Below are 22,444 nucleotides of genomic sequence, written 5' to 3'. Positions count from 1 at the left end.
GAACAATTCAATTACTTGTCTTTCTATACTTTAAAAGAAAAGAAAAAGTAAAGTAATATGAAAGGAATCTTGGCTTTTGCTTGCGTTTAAATCCACTGCAGCACACTGAATGTCCTGAAGGCCAGAGGACTTGGACCACTATAAAATGAACATTGATTTTCAGGCTGGACACCAGCTGTTCTCTTTTGCAAGAAAGGCATTTTAGGGACTTACAGAAAAAAAACGATCAATTGGCTCTATGGAAAAATTCGTAAACATCACCCAAGGCAAAGGTCACAGAACAATTTATCAGTTTGGGTTTTGTTGCTTAGTCAGAGCTCAAATGTGCAGAACTGACAATACCTTCTCTCTGTGGCTTATGAGGCCAGCACATAGTGAATCTCAGATTTGCAAAACAATCCACAGATGTGAAATGGCTTGCCTGAGAACAAACTACCAAAGAATTGGTTAGCACCCACAAAAAACTGTGTACTAGATGATTCTCAGATCAAACAAACCAACTCACAACCAGCTTAGCTACAGGTTTTAGTAGCGGACAGGATGGTAAGCAGAGCAGTAAATAGTACATAAACAAGATTTCCGGCAGTCTGTTTGCTTCAACCACATTCCAGTCAAGATTGTGGCTCTGCATGTCAGCCTTCAAATTGATTAATTCAGCTTGTTAGCATAATTCTGCAGAGGTGAGCAGGTCTTAGCTTCAAGAAAGCAAGATATTCATACTGCATTGCATCAAAACCCAGAAATGCAGAGCAGTGCTGGGTAACTTACTTCTGATGCTCCCCACATACTATCTTGCTGCTACTTACCTTTCAACCTGCAAAATTCAGATGAAAAGGGTTTAAGTGCAATATATTAAGATTCAAGACAGGAAAAGGCTGTAATGTAAGCCTTAGATAACTAACAGTTTCATTTATAAAAGGGCCTGCCTTAGATTTAGCAGCTATAATCACTAGAAAAGTCTGTAATTTTTAACTCTTATTTTAGGATATCAAGGTCATTTTATGCAGTTTTTTTTTTTGAAAAGGGCTCAATTTTAGCAAATACTGTAACACTACACATAAAACAGAGTGTTGTTTTTTTGTCTTCTGGTTTTAAAAGACAGGGTTTTTCTGAAGCCCTGGTTGTCCTCTAACTCAGATGCCTGCCTCTGCCTCCCAAGTGCTGGGATTAAAAGTGTGCGCCACCACACCTGGCTAGAGTGTTGGTTTTAAAGATTTGATCACAGGGATTATGACAGAGCTAAGTCAATGGAAAAGAAGACAAACTCAGGTTACAGCACTTGTCAAACGAAAAACAGTATTTATGTTTTCAGGTAATTTTTAAATATGTAAAGTAAATTATTCCCTTGGTTCTTCGGGAACCAAGCAGCCATCATTTAAGATCAGCAAACATCACATGCAAACACAAGGATGGCAATAAGAAACGAATATATTCATGCCTTAAAAGATATCAGAAAGGTAGAGAACAGCAGGCTTTGGAAATTTTAGAGTGAACATACTGACACTTCCAATCATGAAACCAGAAATCCCAACCAGACTGTCACTAACCTTTCTACCTAACAGAAAGGTCATGCGGGCAAGGGCTTCTCCTTTTTGGATCATTCAACCTTAGACATGAGTATGTCTTCACTGCAAGCCAGGCAAAAAACCCGAAAGGCAACACATTATCTGCATGCTAGTCAAATACCTGGACTCTGCGTTTACGAAACGATGACAACATGATGGAGGAATGTGGAGTCTAAAGAGGGAGGGGAAGAGCAAGATAACACTTCTAAGGGCAAGTGGGACAGAGTCACTTCAAAAGGGAACAGGTCTGTGAAAACAGGTCAACATTAATAGCAAACATTTCCCCAGTATCCAAATCCCACCAGGAATCTGAACTGCAGCAAAGAGAATCAAGGCTCCGATGTCTGGACAATTACCATGACCTGAATGTGCTGCCTTGGCCAAGTCACACGCTCTTTCAGGCCTCAGTTTGCCCAAGTATTGACTTTTTTAATTTTATATTTTGGTTTTCAAGACAAGGTTTCCTTATGAAGCTATGGCTGTCCTGGAACTCACTATTTAGTCCAAGCTGGCTTCGAACTCAGATTCACCTGTCTCTGCCTCCCGAGTGCTGGGAATAAAGGTGTGTGCCACCACTGCCAAGCACCCAATTTTTAAGCACCTGATTTTTTTGTTTTGTTTTGTTTTTTTCGAGACAGGGTTTCTCTGTGGCTTTGGAGCCTGTCCTGGAACTAGCTCTGTAGACCAGGCTGGTCTCGAACTCACAGAGCTCTGCCTGCCTCTGCCTCCCAAGTGCTAAGTACCTGATTTTTAATACTGAGTGCTCTTTTAAAAATAAATTTGGCGTCTTTCCATCCACATTCTAATGAAAAAGGAATCTTGCAGATTTTAGAAATTTGCACAGTAAAAGTAATTAAGTAAAAGCATTAGGTCATTGTTGGTGCAGGTCCTTTACAAAACACTATTATTTCCTCCTCAAAGCAAGAATAAGCAGCATGTGCAAGAGAGATGGGCAAGGTGCTGGCTCACTGCACAGCTGTTCCACTCAGCTGGCTCTGAGATCAGCCATGCGGACCTCCGCATTCCTGGAGTCAGCCTTTGCCATCGGACGTGGCATTCCTCCGTGAGGCCACAGCTGATGAGCTGCAGCAGACCTAGATGCATAGAGTGGAGGCTGCCCTCAGACCCTCTGTCCTTTGCATGTTCCAGAGAGGATGGGGGAAGCTATCCTAAGAGCCATTCCTCAATATCCGCAGAGGCCCCACCCTTTGAGGTGAAAGGAGACAAGGAAAATAATACAAAATTCTAATTCAGGGAACTAAAACCTACACTTAATAATGCTCTCCCCACTTAAACCTGTTCAGTAGATTATTTGACATCAGATTTTTCCGATTATTGGATTATTACAAAACATACAGCCAAGGCCAAACGCACCATCAGAAAATAGCTGACGGCTGCCTGCCACAGGCCCTGCTACTTAGGAAGCTGAGGGTGAAGCTTTAAGCCTGAACCCAGGAGTTTGAGACAACAGAGCAAAGGCCTCTTCTTTAAAAGGGCTATAAAAGCCAAGGCTGGTGCCAGCCAAGCTTGTTGGCACAAGTATAATTAGTTCAAGACCAGCTACAACCAATTACACAGTTCCAGAAAGAGCTACATATCAAGACCTTGCCTCAAAAAGTAGGGAGTGGGAATGCATATCTACAAGTCCCTACGCCCTGGATTGCCCTAAGAACCGTTCCACACTTGTCTGGTACAGGGCAAGCCTTGCATTCCATCCTTTTTATCTAGGTCCCTGGATTACAGCCAACACACTTTGAGGGTCCCTTTGAGAAATTAATGGCCCAGTTACTAAAAAAGGCTTATTGTTAATTTCCTGCAGGGAACCTTAGTAGAGCACATTTTTGGGGGGGGGGGTCAACTCTGACTTCAATTTGACCTTTAAAATCTAAGCCATTTAGTATGAGTGGGATCCTTGGCTCAATAGCTCATGCAACTCACTGCTGCTGCTGCTATTCTTAAACCCTCGTTTCCTGGTTGCAAGACACCCCCACCCTGCCATCTTTGATACATTCTGTTTCACTGAAGTCCAATTGCTATGACAACGCAATTTCTTAACATATTATGAAAATGCTTAGTATTCCTTGACAGCTGTGATGATTAGCTTTTCGAAAATACCAAAGGAAAGAACAAACGAATTAAAATATCTGGGGTCTATATATAAAAATCTGATTGCTTGGGAAATTGAGGCAGGAAAAACCTGACTTTGAGACCAGCCTGGGCTAGTCAGGGAATTCCAAGCCAGCCTAGGCTACATAGTAAGAGCTTGGAGAGATTTTTTTGGGGGGTGGGGGGAGGTCAAAAGGACTCTGTAACTGTAACAGCTAAAAATTCTGTCACCCCAGCTGTAAAGACTATTCATTTAAAACACATCGAACCTGACTTACACCGAGGTCCACTTGTTTTATATAAATATGTAATTCCAGTACCTAAGAGACTTTTAAAATAAAATTTTTCATTGAGAAGCATTTCATCAAATTTGCAAGGACAGCTTCAGACAAAAGACTCACTTCACACTGACACGGTGGTAAAATCTGACAAAAAAAATATATTAACTTAGACTTAAAAACAAAACAAAATATAGTCTCACAATAGAAAAAAAATAAAATAAAAAAGCTGTGAGCTACTAAGTTATTTATTGGATTTGGATCTCCTACCAATCGGCGCCGCATCTAACAACTGTACAGGAGCAGGTCAGCACTGGAGAGAAAAGACATTTATTAACAGGAAAGAAAAAGGAGACCTTCCTGCTGCCGGAGGGCCCGGGATCGCTGCACAGGATGAAATTAAGGTCAGAGAGCCCTTCACTGCAGACGCTAGCCCGTCCTCCTCCAAGGGGTGCGGGCATCCATGGTGCGGGCTCAGGGGGGCGCGGGGGACGCTCGCGGGTGGGTGCTGCGAGGACCACCCCCCCACCTGCCGTGACGGGTGGGGCCGCGGGCACAGGGAGGGGCCCTCGCGCCTGCCCCAGCTCGTGACATTCCAGGTCGCCGCCCGGCTCCGCCGCGCCCCGCAACCCACGCGCCACAAAGGCGGCGGCCCACGGAGCAGCCTGTGAGGCCACACGGCTCACCTGTCCGCACCGTCCCCGTGCTCGGCTGACCTCTGCCCTTCCCTTCCCTCCCTCCGCCCTTTCTCACCGGCTCCCGGGGGTGAGGGGCGTGGGTCGCCGCGCTGTGGGCTGCTGAGGAAAAAGATGTGCCGCCGCGGCCTCTGCCTCACGCGTTTCGCTCTGCAGCGGATAGTGGCGGTGACGCGCGCGCGCCCGGGCTTTTATAGGCGACCGCGCGCGCCCCCGCGGCGGCCGAGCGCGAGCTCGAGGGAAGCTCCCGAGTTGGCGACGCGAGGGGCGGGACTCGCCGCTCGGCTGCTGTGCGGAAAGGGCCGAGCGCATCCGGAAGAAGCCGTGGCGGCGGTGCGGGGTAGTGGGGGTGGGGATAAACAACCAGAGGGCGGCGGAGCTAGAGGAACTCGGGGGCGCGCGCGCGAGGGGTGCGGGGCGCGGCGCAGAGGAGTCGCCGCCTCCGCCCGCCGCGGTGTGGGTCCTGCAATCCTGCCCCGCCCAGTCCTCCCTGCAGAGAATCTGCGCCGCGCCCCTCCGCCCCTGGGAGCCCTTCCGGGACTGCGGCGAAGGGCGGGGCGGGACCCAGCGCTGCAGTCAGGATTGGGATGCTGCTGCCCTGGCCGGAAAAAAACGCCCTTGCCGTTTCGGGTGATCTCTCCGGAATGTTGGCTCTGCCTCTCCAGTTTCTCAGGAGGAGGCTTGGCGCTGGGAGACGCCAGTCTGCCTGTTTTGTTGGGGGCTGGGGCCAAGAAAATCAGATGATTTGGGGCTCCGTGTTTGAGAAGGTGGTAGGAAAAAGAAAATCCTGATTAGGAAGAATGAAAAGACTGGTTTGTGTTACAGGCTTTTATTTCAGGATTTGGAGAATTCATCAGCAGTTTTTCTTCCGGTAGTCAGTAGAATATGGTGCATTCGTTCTAGCTGATAAAAAAAAAGATATTAGGGTTTCTTTTCCCACAATTAATTATACTTTGCTTTGTAGGTGACACTGTGTACTACCTCTTTGGGCTTTTAATCTTTGCACTAATCACAAGGTAGATACTGCCTTCTCCATGTTACAAATGAGCACCCTGATGACATAGAGGCTGGCCCTTTCCCCAGGTCAGGCAGGAAGCAATCAGAACAGCTAAGGTTTGAACACAAGGAGTTGTGCAGGGGGTGGGGGTGGGGGTTGTGCTGGACTTTTGAAAAGAAAAACAAGATTTCTGCAATTTCTGTTTTGTACAGCCCCTTTTCAGGGCCTGGCTCTAAACTGTAGGCAGGCTCCCCTCCTGTAAAAGCTCTTTCCCTTCCTCCATTTGGGTGGCAGCTCTGTGGCAACCATTGGAGTGGCACCCGGCTCATTCCTGTGTAGTCAGGCCGACTGGGAGTTCTGCAGCTCCCCCAGGCACAAGCCTCCTGGTTACCAAGCCGCCCTCCTCGTTAAATAATTACAAAGACACTGGGCATTGCTCCAGAACTTGGGTGAGGCCCAGTCCTGAGCTTCCTGTTCCTCTGCAGTTTGGCTTCTCCTGAGCCTAGGATCTGCATGGTGACGTCTAAGCTGCCCTGGCTGGAGGCATGATAGTGAAGAAAGATTCCTAGTCCTCTTCCTTGGAGTGGAGAGACAGAAAAGGAGTGGCCACACCCCAGAAGTAGCTTCACAAATCGTGAGGAAACGAGGCATTTCCTGAAATCTTTACAGAGAAAACAGGTTGGGGAGCTACTTCCTGAACTTTTTTTTTTCTTCCAGACCGAGTTTCCCTTTGTAGCTGTCCTGGTACTCACTCTGTAGACTAGGCTGGCCTCAAACTCAGACACCCCCCCCACCCCCCCCCCACCCCCGCCTCTTTCTCCTAAATGCTGAGATTAAAGGCGTGCACCACCACAGCAGGTTCTGGACTTCGCAATTCTGAAAACAGCTGATAGCATCCGTAGTAAGCCACCATTTCAGCTAGTAGCATCAAATTTTAAAATCAGATATTCAGCTTTGGGTACAAAATGACTAATACTAATGTAAATCCCCCAAATTCCCAAGACCTTATGCTTCAATGGTAAAGGATGGGATCAGGGCCGAGGGGTCACCCTGGCCTCCAACTGAAATAGGTGCTCTACTGCTTCTACCAAATGCCCCACAGATCGGACACCGACAGAGAGCTCTCTTCTGAGTTGGAACGTAAAATCGTGTTTGTTGATCCTTTCTCTGAGCAGAAGAATGACCAGGATAACAGTGCCTCGGGCTTCTCCTCGCCCGCTCACCTGTTCTCACTTGGAACTAGAAATGAGCCACCGAAAAGCCCTTCTTCATGGCTGCCACTGCTGCTTCCCTTCCTCCTGCAATCTCAGCACATGCCTCACATTTTCTTCGGCGTAGGGAGAGGGAGAGGATATTCCAGATGAGAGAACTTCAGAGGGAGAAAGAAAGCAGGCACCGCACAGCGACAGCTTGGGTTCGCGCCGTGTTCTCAGCCACACCTCTCTGCCTTCTTACCAGCAGTGAATCCAAGCGAATTCTAAGCTTTCCAGGGCCCCTGGATTTAAACTCTGTAGTCGTCCTGATCCCTTGTTCAAAAGGTCAGTGGCTGAGGAAAACACTAATTGTTAGGTCTTTATCCATCATAGCCAGGGAGAGTCACCTGTCCACTTTCTCTACCGCTACTCTGCATTCTCTGCAAAGTTCAAAAGCAAGTGCTTGCATTTTCCCCCTGTAAAGAAGCTGACAAAACGGATGTAATGACGTTCTGAAGGAGTGGAGCTGACAAGCCAGTCACACGAGTCTTCCAAACACAGAGACTGTGTGAATCTTGAGGTCATTTTATGCTAAGTGAAATAAGTCAGACACAGGACCAATATTATATGGTCCTTATCTCACAACCCCGCAACTGTCAGGTCTGAGGACAGAGTATTGGTGGCCAGGGACTGTGGGGAGACAGGAATGGAGGAAAAGACCATTGTTTCATGGCATTGTTTCCACCTCGGATGAGAAAGTTCTGGCAATCTGGGCTAAGCACTTGGAAACATATTCTACTAACCGAGTTATATACTTAAAATTTTTTATTACATGTATTCATGTGTGCTTACTTATGTACCCACAGGGCATGTATGGAGGTCAGAGGACAACTTCTGGAGTTGGTTCTTCTTCTACCATGTGGATCCTGGGGATCAAACACAGGTCATCAGCTTGGTGGCAGGTACCTTTACCTGATGAGCCATACTGGAGTACTGGGATTAGTGGCATAGCTGAGTTTTTGGTGTTCGAGATAGGGTCTCATGCTTTGGCTTAGTCTGTCCTGAGCTCACGGCAATCTTCCTGCTTCAGCTTCCTGATTGTTGTGATTGCAGAGGCGGTACCATCATGCCCAGATCTCCTGCCAATCTTAAACACATTTTTTAATAATCAGTTTCATAAACCATATCAAATCTCAAAAAACAATGTTAGCTTTCCATTGTCTAGAGAATAGCCTAATGACAGTTTTGAAAAGCTTGCATCAGTCGACTGTCCCATGGCAATATTTCTTACTGCTTTTCTCCACGCACCTGTCTTTACCTACTTGAAAAGCACAATACTAGCTGGGAGTTTTGTCACTTAGTAGAATATGTGCTTCCAATAGGTGAAGCCCAGAATCAATCCCCAGCACTACAGATCAACAATCATCTGTCTCAGAGGAGTCCAAATGTATACCTGCTTTTACAAACTCTTGCTTTAAAAAATAGAAATATTTTATGTGTATGAGTGCTCGCCTGCAGTATGTAGATGCCTAATGCCCTTGGAGGCCAGAAAAAGACTTTGGATCCTCTGACTGGAATTACAGACTGTTGTGAACTTCCTCAAAGGTGCTGGGAACCACACCTGGGTCCTTTGCAAGAACAGCAATTGCTCTTAACTCAGCCATCTCTCCAGCCCCTAACCGGGTATTGTCTAGTAAACAAAGCCTGGCTTTTACTAGGGACTATCAGTAAGCCCTTTACAATGAGTATTTTTGTAAATGCATCACATTGTTGGAGGCTCACAGCTCTTACAGGCTTTTGTAGATCCACAGGAAATCCAGTGACTGCATTAAGCATGGTAGAGCAAAGAGAATTAGTCAGGTGTGAAAAGGATGAGCAGCTCTGTGGCTTCTATATCCTGGCACCTAGGGATGTCGGAATATCATTGTTACTGTGGTCATCTCAGGATTCCTGATTGTGCGCATGTGTGTGTATGTGTGTGCACGGATGTGATCCCAAGGCCGACAAGAAGCCCCCAGCGTCATCCCTTTCTGTATGATGGATGTGCAGAGGTTGCAGCCTACTGGAATTCTCAGCACATCATCAAATCCGCACTAAGATGATATAGGACAAAGAATGACACGACAAAAATTTGGGCACTCAGCCCAAGAAATGAGGTCACGCTGCAGTGAAAGCAGGCAGATGAGAATTTGAGCTGAAGAGAATGCAGCTTGTAGCATTCTGTGGCAAAGAATCTGATGTGCCTGCCTGTATGGAGCTACAGCTATCAGCTGGCAGTCATGGTCTCTGAGGCGACACTATCAGTGGGTATCAAAAACCCAGCCTTCAATGATCTTCTTTGTTCACATTTGAGACTCCATTAGGAGAATTAGCATCGAATGACAAGTGCCAGGACTGCTAATCACATCTGAAGGAAGAATATTAAATTGCTAAAAAAAGGTATTCTCGCCAGGTGTGGAAGTACACCCTTTAATCCCAGCACTAGGGAGGCAGGCGGATCTCTGTGAGTTCAAGGCCAGCCTGGTCTACAGAGCGAGTTCTCGGACAGCCAGTGCTGTTACATAGAGTAACCCTGTTTTGAAAAACCCAAGGGAAATAAAAGGCATTTAGCAATCTTTCTTGTTGGACCCCAAATAACAACACAGAAACTTACTTTTAATAATGAACGCTTGGCCTTTAGTTTAGGATTGCTTCCAACTAGCTCTTGTAACTGGAATTAGCCTGTTTCTATTCATCTATGCTCTGCCAAAAGGCTCGGTTACCTCTGCTCTGCACCATATGTCCAACTTCTTCAGGGTCTCACTGGTCTCTCTGGTGTAAACTGCACACCTAGATTCCTCCTCCACGTCTCTCTCTTCCTGGAAATCCCATCTATCTCTCCTGCCTAGCTATTGGCCACTTAGATTTTTATTAAACCAACCATAGAGACACATCTTCACACAAAGGTTTTCTCAGGCTGGTGAGATGACTCTGCTGGTAAAAGAGTTTGTCACATAAGCCTCACACTTGAGTTCAATCCTCAACCCCTGTAAACAGAGAACTGACTCCACAGTTGTTCGACGACCTCCAAATGCATGCTGTGTTACACGAGACCACATGATCAAGCACTTATCTAAATGGCTTATTATTAATTAAAAACCAGTAGTCAGATATTGGGATAGAATAGTGATAGATTAAGAAAACTGTGGAGGGGCTGGAGAGATGGCTCAGTGGTTAAGAGCATTGTCTGTTCTTCCAAAGGTCCTGAGTTCAATTCCTGGCAACCACATGGTGGCTCACAACCATCTGGAATGAGGTCTGGTGCCCTCTTCTGGCCTGCAGACATACACACAGACAGAATATTGTATACATAATAAATAAATAAATATTTTAAAAAAAAAAAAGAAAACTGTGGAGGAACAACCAGATGACCCTCTCTCCACACTTCCCAGATCAAAAGGGCCCACAAATCTTTCTAAGCCCCTCCCTACTCTTTCCTGTGCCTCTTTATCATATCCTGGGTCCTCCAAAATCTCTCTGGGTAATTCTGGCCAGCTAGTAATTGATTCTACCCCCTGATTAACAGTCTCAGAGTGTCACAGTGAGATAAAATAGCAGGCCCCTTCCCATTTATCTACATAAAAAGAAAAGGTTTTAACTCTAACACAATAAAACTATATACAAGAACAATTATCAGGCATTGTCTGAATAAAAAGGAAAGGTTTTAATTCGAACACAGTAAAACTATATATACTTAGAACAATTATCAGGCAAGAATTATATTTACAATGCAAAGTCCACTTATTTTTTTTTCTTTTGTTTTGTTTTTTCAAGACAGGGATTCTCCATGAAACAGTCCTGGCTAGGCTGGAACTCACTTTGTAGACCAGGTTAGCCTCAAACTCAGAGATTTTCTAGCCTCTGCCTCCTGAGTGCTGGGATTAAAGGTGAGTGCCATCATCACCTGGCCTACTCCATTTGTATTTAACAAATTCAGAGAAATTACTCTATTATCATATCATGATGAGTCCGAAGTTTATACCTAACCCACTTTCTACCATAACTTGTATTACCAGCCTAAAAAAATCATTTTAAAGACCTTAAAACATTTTCTTAAACAACTTAAGCTTTTATGTCTCTCAACTTTATAAACTTTACATCTCTTTTATAAGTTTCTTTTCTGAATTTGGTAACAAAGAAAACAGTATAACTATCTATTCTTCAACCCCACTGGAGACCTGAGAAGGATAAACTAATACCTGAGTAAACAAAGCAAACAACTTCCAAAACTACAGAAAGGACAGAAACATCCTGGCTGCCTGAACAGCCACTCAAGGTTCCTCTGCAACACTGGGGCATCCATCTTTGTTCTACAGGCCTGTCTAGAATATCTGACATACTTTTCTATGAAGCAGGAATTTTAAAGGACTATCTTACTTTGTCTTGACAAAGCTCGGCAGCTGCCTTTTGTGTCCTGCTTGTACAGTTTGGACAGCATACTTACTATCAGCAGTGGAGGCTAGGACAGTTTCTTGTCCAAGGACTAACTTTGCAACAAATGAAAGCAAACTCTATATGGAGGTTCTTTGGTGTCTATCATCTTCTCTGAAGTAGATTGGTGTTCCTAGGAACAGATGTATATCACTGTCATGAAGAGCTTTATGTTATAAAATATCTTAAATGCCATATTCTGTAGGTCTCTTAAGTGTTTGAAGAGCACATAAAATGTATCTGTTTGAAAACATATCTAATATGACTACAAGACTAGTCTGATTCTTACTATACTGATGACTAACTATTTTTTTTTTTTTTGGTTTTTTTGAGACAGGGTTTCTCAGTGGCTTTGGAGCCTGTCCTGGAACTCTCTGTAGACCAGGCTGGTCTCGAACTCACAGAGATCCGCCTGCCTCTGCCTCCCGAGTGCTGGGATTAAAGGCGGGCGCCACCATCGCCCAGCTGATGACTAACTATTAAACCTGCATTTAATGATCCTAAATAGTTTATAATAATAGCTCTCAAGGACTAGTACTTTTTTACTTTTTCTTGGTTTTTCAAGACAGGATTTTACTGTTTAGCTCTGGCTGTCCTGAGACTCGCACTATAGACCAAGCTGTCCTTGAATTCACTGAGATACACCTGCCTCTGCCTCCCAAGTACTGGGTCACTGCCACATTGCTTTATATTACATTTTTGATATAACGAAAATGAATGGAGTCCAGTTTCCTGTTCAAGTGTACATTCCTGGGAAGGGGCACTGCAGCTGGAGCCCAAGGTCTCCGGCATGCTAGGTAAATGCTATAGTCTCAACCCCCCACATCTCTTGCTAGATCAAAGTCAGTTATTGAAACATCATTTTTTTAAAAAAGGAATGATATAAAACCAGGTTTTCCAAGATGAAGAGGAAGAAACACATATTCCATACCTAGACCTGCACAAAGTCATGCCCATAGGATTTACATATACTGCTCATTTGCAAGACACAGATAATACTGAGACAACCACATAATAGCAGAGGATTTTTAAAAATTCAAACTTTATTACCTTTTTGGGCACTGCAGTAAACAACTGAAATGCTTAGGCCATTCAAGAGAACCAACAGATAGACACCACACAAGGCCCTGTGCCTGCTGGACTAGATTTGATCTGTGGCTCTGCCTCTGCAGTGCACAAAGAGAGTCAATCTATTCATAAAACAAATACCAGCTTCCACCTGAGATAGCTCCTCCTAATGACCAATGCATTCACTGCTGATGAACTTCAGCTTATACCTAATGCTGTAAGTCATATCTCAGTCAATCTTAGTTTTTGTCAGAAAAACAACAAAAAGGTACTGAATCTAGTACAGCATTCCCAGCTATCCAGGGACCAAATTCCAGATCAAGAAGACAAAGAGTGCTCTATAGTTCCATGTTCCTAGTCTTGATCCACATACCAACTACCTTGACGCACTCTGGCGTTCAGTCCATGCCTACACCACACATGTCCTCTGAATATACAAGTAGTTTACAAGCCATAAAGTATAAAGTGCTTTACCTCATACTCAGACTGCATAGAAGAGATTGGCCTCAAACATCACATGATACTTTAAAGGGAATCTTAGGAGATTTACTCTTTTGAGTGTGTGTATGGAAAGTGATGGGGCCGAGGGTGAAAGTGAAAATGGTGGACTTGCTCCAGGTCAGAGGAAAACACAAAGTCTCACCAACTTTCGGATAGATCCTGGAGACAAAGGATGCATCCCAGTGCTAAGTGCCTCTTCTGACTCTTCTCATAGCTTGTCTGTCCTGATACCTATAGGAACTACCAAATCTGACAAGAGACTGGCAAAAGGCTGTAAACTATGAAAATCATAGTCACATGATACAAATGTATACATAAGAACACACTGATGAAGTTCTAAATCTGACATGACTTCTTCCACACGCGCTGTCTCAGTTCTTTATTGTTGCCCCTCCTGCAAACTGATGTGATGACTGATGACGGAGGACATCAGGAGCGCCAGAAGGAGGAAGTCAGAAAGCCTTTGGGGACAGGAATCTCCCTGCGTTGCAGACATTTCTGGATATGAAAGATGAAGAAAACAGGATGAATTTCTGAAAAAACTGCCTCTAGTGTTAACAGTGGGGAGACACTGAGGGACAAGACCCAGGCCAGAGAAAGAGAAGACAAAAGTCTAACGGATCTGTGGAAACCTAAGACAAATGTAGAGTTGTTTTTATGCCTGCCTACCCATTTCCCCATAGCATGGCCCCATCTGTCCATCACTATTTTATAGGTTCCTAGAAGCTGGTGGTCAGTGGGCTACCTTGACAGAACTACTTGACAGAGCTCTAGATGACCTGCTAAGATGAATGTCTTGGTACTTGGAAATGAAGGAAAAATCCAAGCGAAAGTACAGTATGGTCTCAGGGCGAAGTAGCCACACTCATAGTTCACTTCACCTGAGACTGACAGAAGAACCTTGGGTAACGAGCCAAACAGTTTGTTACACACACCTTACCATCTAATACTCTTTGAGGACAGCTACCTGATGGGCAGTGTGGAGAATGTATACAGGGGTGAAATGGCATACTGTGGTCTAAAATGCAAGGGGAATTATGAACAAAAAGCAGAGTGTGGGAAAACAGAAGAGACGGCTATCAGGTCTGGAGACCCAAGACTGCAGGACCCAAGTGTGTCTCAGGCTACAGTTTAGGGAATGTTGGAAGGGAGCATCTTACCTCCAAGAACTGCTTCAGACGTATGAAAGAACCCATCTGTCCTGAGCTTGTGATGGCTTCAATTCTGTAGGGAAAGGGAGGGAGAAAAAGAGAAAGAGATGTGAGTCAAGTGAGGACTAGATCCACTGACTCTTCTAAAGAATGCTGGCTGTGCTGGGCAGTGGAGTTGCACATCTTTAATCTCAGCACTCAGGAGGCAGAGGCAGGCAGATCTCTGTGAGTTCAAGACCAGCATGAGTTCCAGGACAACCAAAGATACAGAGAAACCCGGTCTCAAAAGAACAAAATGAAACAACAAAAAAAGAACGCTGGCTGCTCTTTCAAGGGGTCCTTGCTGGTCTTCCGAACAGACAAAGGAGAGGGACACACTGCTCTTTTCTGAGGTCTTTGTGACCAGATAGGATGAGCACCACAAAAGCATTCCCCCTGCCTGAAATCCCAATGAATTTGGAAGAGCACTTCAGGGTGAAAAGCATACCACAGTCAGAGAATCTGGGGGGGGGGGGGGGGCAGATCAGCTTCTCTAACTGACTTAATGATGGACTCAACTTCATGGCTCAATTCATGACTACTTGTAATCACAAGTATTAGAAACAACACATAAACACACCAGAGCCAGGCATGGTTACGTACACTTATCTTTAGCACACAGGAGGCAGAAGTAGTAGGAATTCAGTGTCACCTTTGGCTACATAGTACAATCCAAGTTCAGCCTGGGCTGGAGAGATGGCTCAGTTAGTAAAGTACATGCTGCATAAGCATGAAGAGTTGAGTTCCGGCCGGGCAATGGTGGCGCACGCCTTTAATCCCAGCACCCGGGAGGCAGAGGCAGGCGGATCTCCTGTGAGTTCGAGACTAGCCTGGTCTACAGAGCGAGTTCCAGGACAGGCTCTAAAGCTACAGAGAAATCCTGTCTCGAAAAACCAAAAAAAAAAAAAAAAAAGAAGAAGAGTTGAGTTCCATCCTCAGAACACACAGGAAAACAAGAGATCGGGGTATACACTAATAAATCCTAGAGCTTGGGGACAGCAACAAAAGAATGCCTGAGGCCTGGTGCCCAGCATTTCCAGACAGTTCTAGCTTCATGAGAGATACTGGTTCAGCAACACCTCTGAGTTACATGTGCATGTGCACACACAACTCCCCCCACATACACCTGGGCACAGAGCTCAAGCCTATAATCTCAGGATTTGTGAGACTGAGGCAGGAGACTGCTGAGGTCCAGGGCATCCTGGCCTACAGAGTGAGATCTTGTTCCAACTCCTCCTCAAAAATCAGCCAGTATCATCTCAGTGGTGCAAGAGTGCATGTATCTCATGGTTTGAATGGAGCCTAGAATGTGCTAGATAAGTGCCCTACCACCCACAGCCAACATCAAATATCTTATTTCAACATCTTCCTAGTTTATACCTTTCCTTAACAAACAATATTTAAAAGGTGTTTTCATTGAAATTCATAACCATTTACTCAAACATTAAGGAGAAGAAGTCGGAGAGATGGCACAGTGGTTAAGAGTACCTACTGGTTTTGCAGAGGACCTAAGTTCAAATCCCAGCACCCATGAAGAGCAGCTCACAACTCCAGCTCTGGGGGTTCCAACACCTCTGGCCTCTAAAGGCACATGCATACATTATATGTGTGTTTGGGAACATTCTCAGGTGCAAATATATACAGTTAAAAAGAAATTTCTTAAAAAAATCAAAGAGAAGGATGAGTAGAAAGATTTCCCCCTTTTTTCATTTTTTTTGTTTTGTTTTGTTTTTTTGTTTTTTTTTCGAGACAGGGTTTCTCTGTAGCTTTTGGTACCTGTCCTGAAACTAACTCTTGTAGGCTCCCCCTTTTTTCAAGACAGGGTTTCTTTGTTTTGCCTTGACTATCCTAGAACTAGCTCTGTAAGACCAGGGTGGCCTGAACTCTATTGCCTTGAACTCTACCTGCCTCTGCCTCCTGAGTGCTGGGATTAAAGGTATGAGTCATGACCATGACTGCCCAACAATATTATTTTTAAACAGATCTATGTCCACATCATGAGGACCAAACCCAGGCCCTTGCTCATGCTAGGCACGTGCTCAACCACTGACCCTTGTTCATTTTTTACTTAAGTCAAAAATACCACACACTTGGGAGGCAAGATGGCTTGGGGTGTGTGTATGTGTTAAAGTTCTTGATACCAAGCCTGACTTACCTGAGTTTGATCCCAGGAACCCATAAGGTGAACCTTGTTCCCATATGCTGTCCTAACTTCCAAGTGTACACTGTGACATGCACAAACCCCACCCCAGCTCCACCAATAAACAAAACAGAAAACAAAAACAAATACAACTTTAAAATAAACCACGCACAAGATCCACAGCCAACAGTAGACAGAAAGCCAGCCAGGCTGGAGGTCTCCACTGGATCCCTTCTCTCAGAGCTTGACGAACTCCACAGGAGAGAGAGGTTGAAGACAGCAGGAGAGCATGGCCTGTGCGATCAACTAAGCAGGGCTCACCGGGCTCACAGGAACTGATTGACAACTGTGCAGCCTGCATGGGTCTACAATAGGTCCTCTGCATAAATATGTTATGGTTGTTGGCTTGGGGTTTTGGGAGGACTCCTGACAGTGGGACTAGGGGTGTCTGACTCTTTTGCCTGCTCTTGGGATCCCTTTTCACCTACTGGGTTGCCTGAACAGCTACTTTACACTTTAAAAGTCCTCAAAGACTCACTTGCAGAAAAGTCCTAGAGGAGAAAAAAATTTGTTTCCCAAACTGATCTCCCAACAGAACTTTTCTTTGTAATAATCCTGGCTAATTTTCCATGGAGCAAATAGTCTTCGACTCTTGTTTTAGGAAATGTTGGCCGCAGGGTAAAGGAGGATTTCTATTGGAGATGAATCTGAGCTTGGAGACCACAGCCCTAGCTTTAATCCTGGGCTGTTAGGAATCATTACAGAAAGGTGAGAAACCTTACAGTTTAATAATTACACCTCACATCTGTGTGGTTTTTATAGCTCCACAGACCCCCTTTCACACCTTTTCTCATTAAAAATAAAACCCCACTAGAGTCTGTGTGCCAGCAGGCCAGGTATTATAATTCCCACGTTACAAGTAAATAAACAAACTCATGGAAAGTGAAGAGTTTGCCTACCTAGGTCATGTGTCTCGGTGCTTTGGGTCTTATTAATGACACAACACACGCAAGTTTTAGAGGCTCTGGCAGCCGAGATTCCAAGGATATGTTGGCATATACCATTTTGTTAAACTTCCTGGTAATGTACTCTCTTTTTAAAAATGAGACTCACGACAGCATGAATTAGCTGCTGGTTAAAAATTCCCGTGGCTTCCTTTCTCAAGAGTGCTGCTGGAGTGACCTGAACACAGGCAGCCCTCTTCATCTTTCCTGAGGCCTGCAGTATACCATGACTCTTAGCATAGTCCACCAGAGTAATTATCCATGAACTAACAAATGGAACTTGTGCATCTTCTGGTTGTCATTCTTGTGACTTTGGCATTGCTTTTTTTTATTTTTGTGACCGTTTTAATACCTTGACTTAAGTTTTATTCTAATATATTTTAGTATAAAGTCACAAAAATTAGATTCCTATCAAAGTTATGAGGTTCTACATTTATGTGAATCTTGAGGTGAGGGTTTGTGCCTGGTCTTATCATACCTTATTGTGATGTGTTTGGTTGATGTCCTACAGGAAGGCCTGTTCTTTTCTGGGAGAAGCAGGGAGTAGGGGAGTGGATTTAGGGGAGGAGAGGAGGGGGGACCCGTGAGGAGTGGATAGAGGGGAAACTGCGGTCAGGATATATTGTATGAGAGAAGAATAAATAAAAGTTGTTTTGTTTTTTTTTTTTAATAAAAAAAAAAAAGCCGAGACAGAGTTGGTAAGAGATTGGGACAGTCTAAACTACAAAGACTCTCAAAACAAAAGAACAAGACAGAATGAAAAATAAAAACTCAGCCAAGAAACACACACAAACACTGCACTAGCACTGAGTAATGGCTTCAGTGTTACCTACTAACTCCTCAGTGGTTTGCTTAACAAGCCTATACCTGGGAAAGTAGTCCTCTTTGATGAGAAGAATCATCTTCCAGAACTGGACCTGGTACTGCTTCATGAGGGCATTCCCACACACCTAGAGGGAAAGTAAAAACTGTAAGCACAAAGAACAAAAATCAACTCATGAGAGAAGCACAATCACTCCTTTTCCTATCAGTCCTTCAAACATCTCAGCCACGGCATCACTTAGCTAACTAAGGAACTAAGGAATAGATGGTAAAGACCTAACTTTCCTTTTTTGTTGTTGTTGTTGTTGTTGTTTTCTTTTTTTTCTTTTTTCTTTTTTTTGGCTCTCCGTCGGATTGTTGTTGTTTTCGAGACAGGGTTTCTCTGTAGCTTTGGAGCCTGTCCTGGAACTAGCTCTTGTAGACCAGGCTGGCCTCGAACTCACAAAGATCCGCCTGCCTCTGCCTCCCGAGTGCTGGGATTAAAGGAGGGTGCCACCATTGCCTAGCTTCTTTTTTTTTTCCCCCTAAAATTTATTTTTTATGTATAGTGTTCTGTATGCATGTATGCCTGCAGGACAGAAGAGGGCACCAGATCTCATTACAAATGGTTGTGAGCCACCATGTGGTTGCTGGGAATTGAAGTCAGGACCTCTGGAAGAAGAGCCAGTGTTCTTAACCTCTGAGTCATCTCTCCAGCTCTATAGTGGTTGTTTCTAAGGGCAGGAATGTATGAGCTCTTAGAGAGGTTACATTTTCTCCCCAGAAAGTAGGAATGAGAACAGTGGATAATGATCCCTCCACAATGGGTAACCAAACTGAGACTGGGTGACAGCACAGGATAGCTAGCATCCTTACAGAGCACGAAGAAGCAAGGAGAAAGAACGTTTATGGAAGACTAGACCCAGGGAGATCCAGCTCCTGTTTCCAGTGTCTCAAGAGACTCACTTGCACAGCCTACCATAGTTCCACTACTCAATTCAATATCCCTACGATGAAGTCTACTTTTTTACTTAGGCTAGGACATATATTATTGCAGAGGGCAGAAAGTACTTGTGTACACAGATCAGTAAAAGAGAGGCCAGGACAGTTAAACTCACAGGCATCCTTCAAAGGAAAGAGTATTTTGTTTGTTTGTTTATTATTTTTCAAAACAGGGTTTCTCTGTGTAATAGTCCTGGCTGTCTTGGAACTAGTTCCTATAGACCAGGCTAGCCTCAAACTCAAGAGATCTGCCTGCTTCTGCACCCCCACCACCCAGCTGCCCTCCTCCTGGATGTAGTCTACAACCTGGTGATCCTTTGCTGTCTGATGAGCCAGGCTCAGCCTATATCTTACAAAATTTGTTTTACTTATCCCAGGCCCTTTCCCCCTAAACCTTGAGCACTGCTTCTCAGCTCATAAAACCATCCTTGTTGGAGGTATAATTTGTGCTTCACAACAACCTACATGTCTTCTATTTTGTCTTCGCCCCAGGCCGATCCTGACTCCCATGGATGTTATGTTTACTTCAGTCATTCTCCCTAGACCTTTATCTTGAGTACTGTTTCCAAGCCAACAAGAACCCATTTCAGGGATGAAGCCACTGTACTTTGTAAGGAGTTTCATTGTAAACGTGTCTTAAGTATGTTGGACTCACAGAGCTATGTTGTTATCTGAAAAGATTTTCCAAACATGTGCTCTGCTTAAATAAGGCAAAATTATATGAGCTGATGTCACATTCCAAGAAATTCTGGCCCAGTACCGGGCTGAAATGAATTTCATTCTTCCCTCACCTGAAGTGTTTCCCTTGCCTGTGGACCCCGAGACATTATAATGAGAAGAACATGGTCGACAGAGAAGTCAAGGACAGTGAGAGGGAAAGTGGAAGCGAGGCCTGTCTCGTGCCTCATGCTGGTGACAGCAGCCTGAGCTGTTCACTACTTGGCTCCACCTCTAGGCTGCTTCCCCACTCATTTTACCCTATGTCAGAAGCCACCTCAACCACTGGCTGTCTCTCATTTGATAACGGAATTACCTCCAAGAAGTCAAACAGGAGAGTGGCTGTCACATCTGATAGAGGCTCCATGTTTAAGATCTGTGCCAACCAGCGCCAGCCATGATTTAAGCCATGAGGATGAGCCTGGAAGGAAAGCAACTGTGTCATGACTTCATTTCATTTTATTCACAGAATAAACTCCATGTGATCACTCAGCCATTAGACATGAACCCATGCATGCATGACAGAACAGAAAGAATTAAGCTAAGGAAATCTTACGCAGGGTTTCTCTGCGTGACATCCCGCGCTGTTCTGGAACTCGCTCTATAGACATGGCTGACCTCAAATTCACAGAGATCTATCTGCCTCTGCCTTCTGAGTGCTGGAATTAAAGGCAGAGGCCACCACCACCTGGCTCAGTGAAATACTCTGATCCATGTGCAGGCTTCCACAAATTTCTTACATGGTTCCTTTGATATGTACACATCAATTTCATGTTCAGGAAACTTGCAGTTTGTTTGTTTCAGATGCAGTATTAACTTTGTAGCCCAGGCTGGCCTCAAACTCATGGCAATCCTCCCTGGCCCACTCTGCCATGGTGGGAGTGTAAAGGTAAACCATCTTGTCTAACTTTGTTGTTGTTGATTTTAGCTTTGGGGTTGTTTTTTGGTGTCTTTGTTTGGAGACAGGGTCTCATTAGCATCGGGTAGCCTGGGATATCTATGTAGACAAAGCTGCCTTTGAACTCACTGTCCTTGCTTCCTAAATGCTGGCAATAAAGGTGTGTCACTATGTCCCCAACACCTGACTTTTTGTCGGATTTTGGTATTGCAGTGACAGGGTCTCACTTTGCAGCCCAATTGATCTGGAACTTGCAATCCTTCTGCCACAGCTTCCTGTGCTGGAATTACAGGCAGCACAGCACAGCTGGCTGAAACTTTTGTAAATGCTATGACTTGTGGACTCTGTTCTAAGATTAGCTCTTTATGGCCTCAGCTGAGGCAGCAACTGAACTTTCTTGTTGATTCAAAAAAGCTGCCTAAGAATCAATATCCACTTCTCTAAAATACCATCGTCTTAGCTGGGCGATGGTGGCACACGCCTTTAATCCCAGCACTCGGGAGGCAGAGGCAGGCGGATCTCTGTGAGTTCGAGACCAGCCTGGTCTACAGAGCTAGTTCCAGGACAGGCTCCAAAGCCACAGAAAAACCCTGTCTCGAAAAACCCCCAAAAAAAAATAAATAAATAAAATACCATCGTCTTTACCCATCATTCCACAGCACAGCCTCTCTGAAGAACAGCTTGCAAGAGCCCTCAAAGACCTGCTGACGGGCTTGGTCACCAGCCTGTGGGCTCTATTGGAAAGTGTGGTATATTTTTATTTTTGAAAATATTTTTTTAAGCCGGGCGGTGGTGGCGCACGCCTTTAATCCCAGCACTTGGGAGGCAGAGGCAGGTGGATCTCTGTGAGTTCGAGACCAGCCTGGTCTACAAGAGCTAGTTCCAGGACAGGCTCCAAAATCACAGAGAAACCCTGTCTCGAAAAACAAAAAATATATATATATATATTTTTTTTTCAAATACATACATATATATTTTTTTCAAATATTTATTTATTATATATACAATATTCTGTCTGTGTATATGCCCACAGGCCAGAAGAGGGCACCAGACCTCATTACAGATGGTTGTGAGTCACTGTGCGGTTGCTGGGAACTGATCTCAGGACCTTTGGAATAGCAGGCAATGCTCTTAGCGATTGAGCCATCTCTCCAACCCCAAAGTGTGGAATCTTTAAGAAGTGGAGTCCAAGTTAGGTCACTGTGGACATACCCTTGAAGAGGATACTGAGACACCCACACACACAAAAAAGCTTTTTGCATCTTTTACGAGCCAACTGCCATAAGCAGCTTTGCTCCGCCCATGCTTCTGCCATGATGCTTTGCCTCACCATGGCTCCAAAGGCAACTGGACCTAGTGTGAGACTGGAAGCTCTCCCAAATGTCCTAATCCATGCATAGGCTCCCACAAAGCAAAGGAGAAGTTTCCTCCCTGTAAGCTGATTATCTCAGTAATAGAGAGCTGACTAACACAAAGGCTGCAGTTACTGTGGGTGCTGGGCTACTCCTATCAATACCAGGCTGTTTTACCTACCTCTTGCCGGTTTCCATATGGCCACTGGAGCTGGATGATGGCAGCATACAGACGGATCATCCCAGACATTCGTTTTAGAAAGTTGTCCTGTTGCTCCACCTTAGAATCCATCACTTGGTAGCCAAGCATCCTATGTGTGAAGATAAGATTTAGAATGATGAGGCCAAAACGAGGGTGACAAAGAGGCTTCTTTTTATGGTTTAAGGTACTACTAGTTGCATTTTGCATTATTATTACAATTATTTTATCTGAACAAAGCATGATGCTCAAATTTCTATTTATAAAA

The 22,444-nt window shown here is 44.6% G+C and overlaps 2 protein-coding genes across 9 annotated transcripts in view; both read right to left on the bottom strand.

Annotated features, from left to right (window-relative positions):
• Sptan1 (spectrin alpha, non-erythrocytic 1) overlaps nucleotides 1-4,920 on the bottom strand; it is a 72,209-nt gene extending 67,289 nt beyond the window's left edge. For 3 of the 8 annotated variants that reach the window (XM_075985657.1, XM_075985661.1, XM_075985666.1), the window contains exon 1: nucleotides 4,703-4,837. Coding sequence is in view for 3 of the 8 variants with exons in the window: in XM_075985655.1 (XP_075841770.1) it covers nucleotides 1,687-1,719 (33 nt within the window). In the remaining 5 variants the exon portion in view is untranslated. Of the gene's footprint in view, nucleotides 1-1,686; nucleotides 1,738-4,702 lie in introns of all 8 variants that reach the window. The other 5 variants (XM_075985658.1, XM_075985663.1, XM_075985655.1 and 2 more) reach the window with 4 other exon arrangements.
• Nucleotides 4,921-12,316: 7,396 nt separating this feature from the next.
• Gle1 (GLE1 RNA export mediator) overlaps nucleotides 12,317-22,444 on the bottom strand; it is a 32,979-nt gene continuing 22,851 nt past the window's right edge. Inside the window, exons 12-16 of the mRNA XM_075985654.1 lie at nucleotides 22,159-22,288; nucleotides 20,044-20,148; nucleotides 18,075-18,157; nucleotides 14,034-14,097; nucleotides 12,317-13,371 (exon numbers count right to left, since the gene is read on the bottom strand). Of these exons, the coding sequence (XP_075841769.1) occupies nucleotides 13,303-13,371; nucleotides 14,034-14,097; nucleotides 18,075-18,157; nucleotides 20,044-20,148; nucleotides 22,159-22,288 (451 nt within the window). The 3' untranslated portion in view covers nucleotides 12,317-13,302. The remainder of the gene's footprint in view (nucleotides 13,372-14,033; nucleotides 14,098-18,074; nucleotides 18,158-20,043; nucleotides 20,149-22,158; nucleotides 22,289-22,444) is intronic.

The sequence above is a fragment of the Microtus pennsylvanicus genome, chromosome 9 (assembly GCF_037038515.1).
Source record: "Microtus pennsylvanicus isolate mMicPen1 chromosome 9, mMicPen1.hap1, whole genome shotgun sequence".
Classification (NCBI taxonomy): Eukaryota; Metazoa; Chordata; class Mammalia; order Rodentia; family Cricetidae; genus Microtus; species Microtus pennsylvanicus.
Note: the sequence above shows the minus strand (reverse complement) of the source record. Positions and strands in the feature narration are given on the sequence as shown.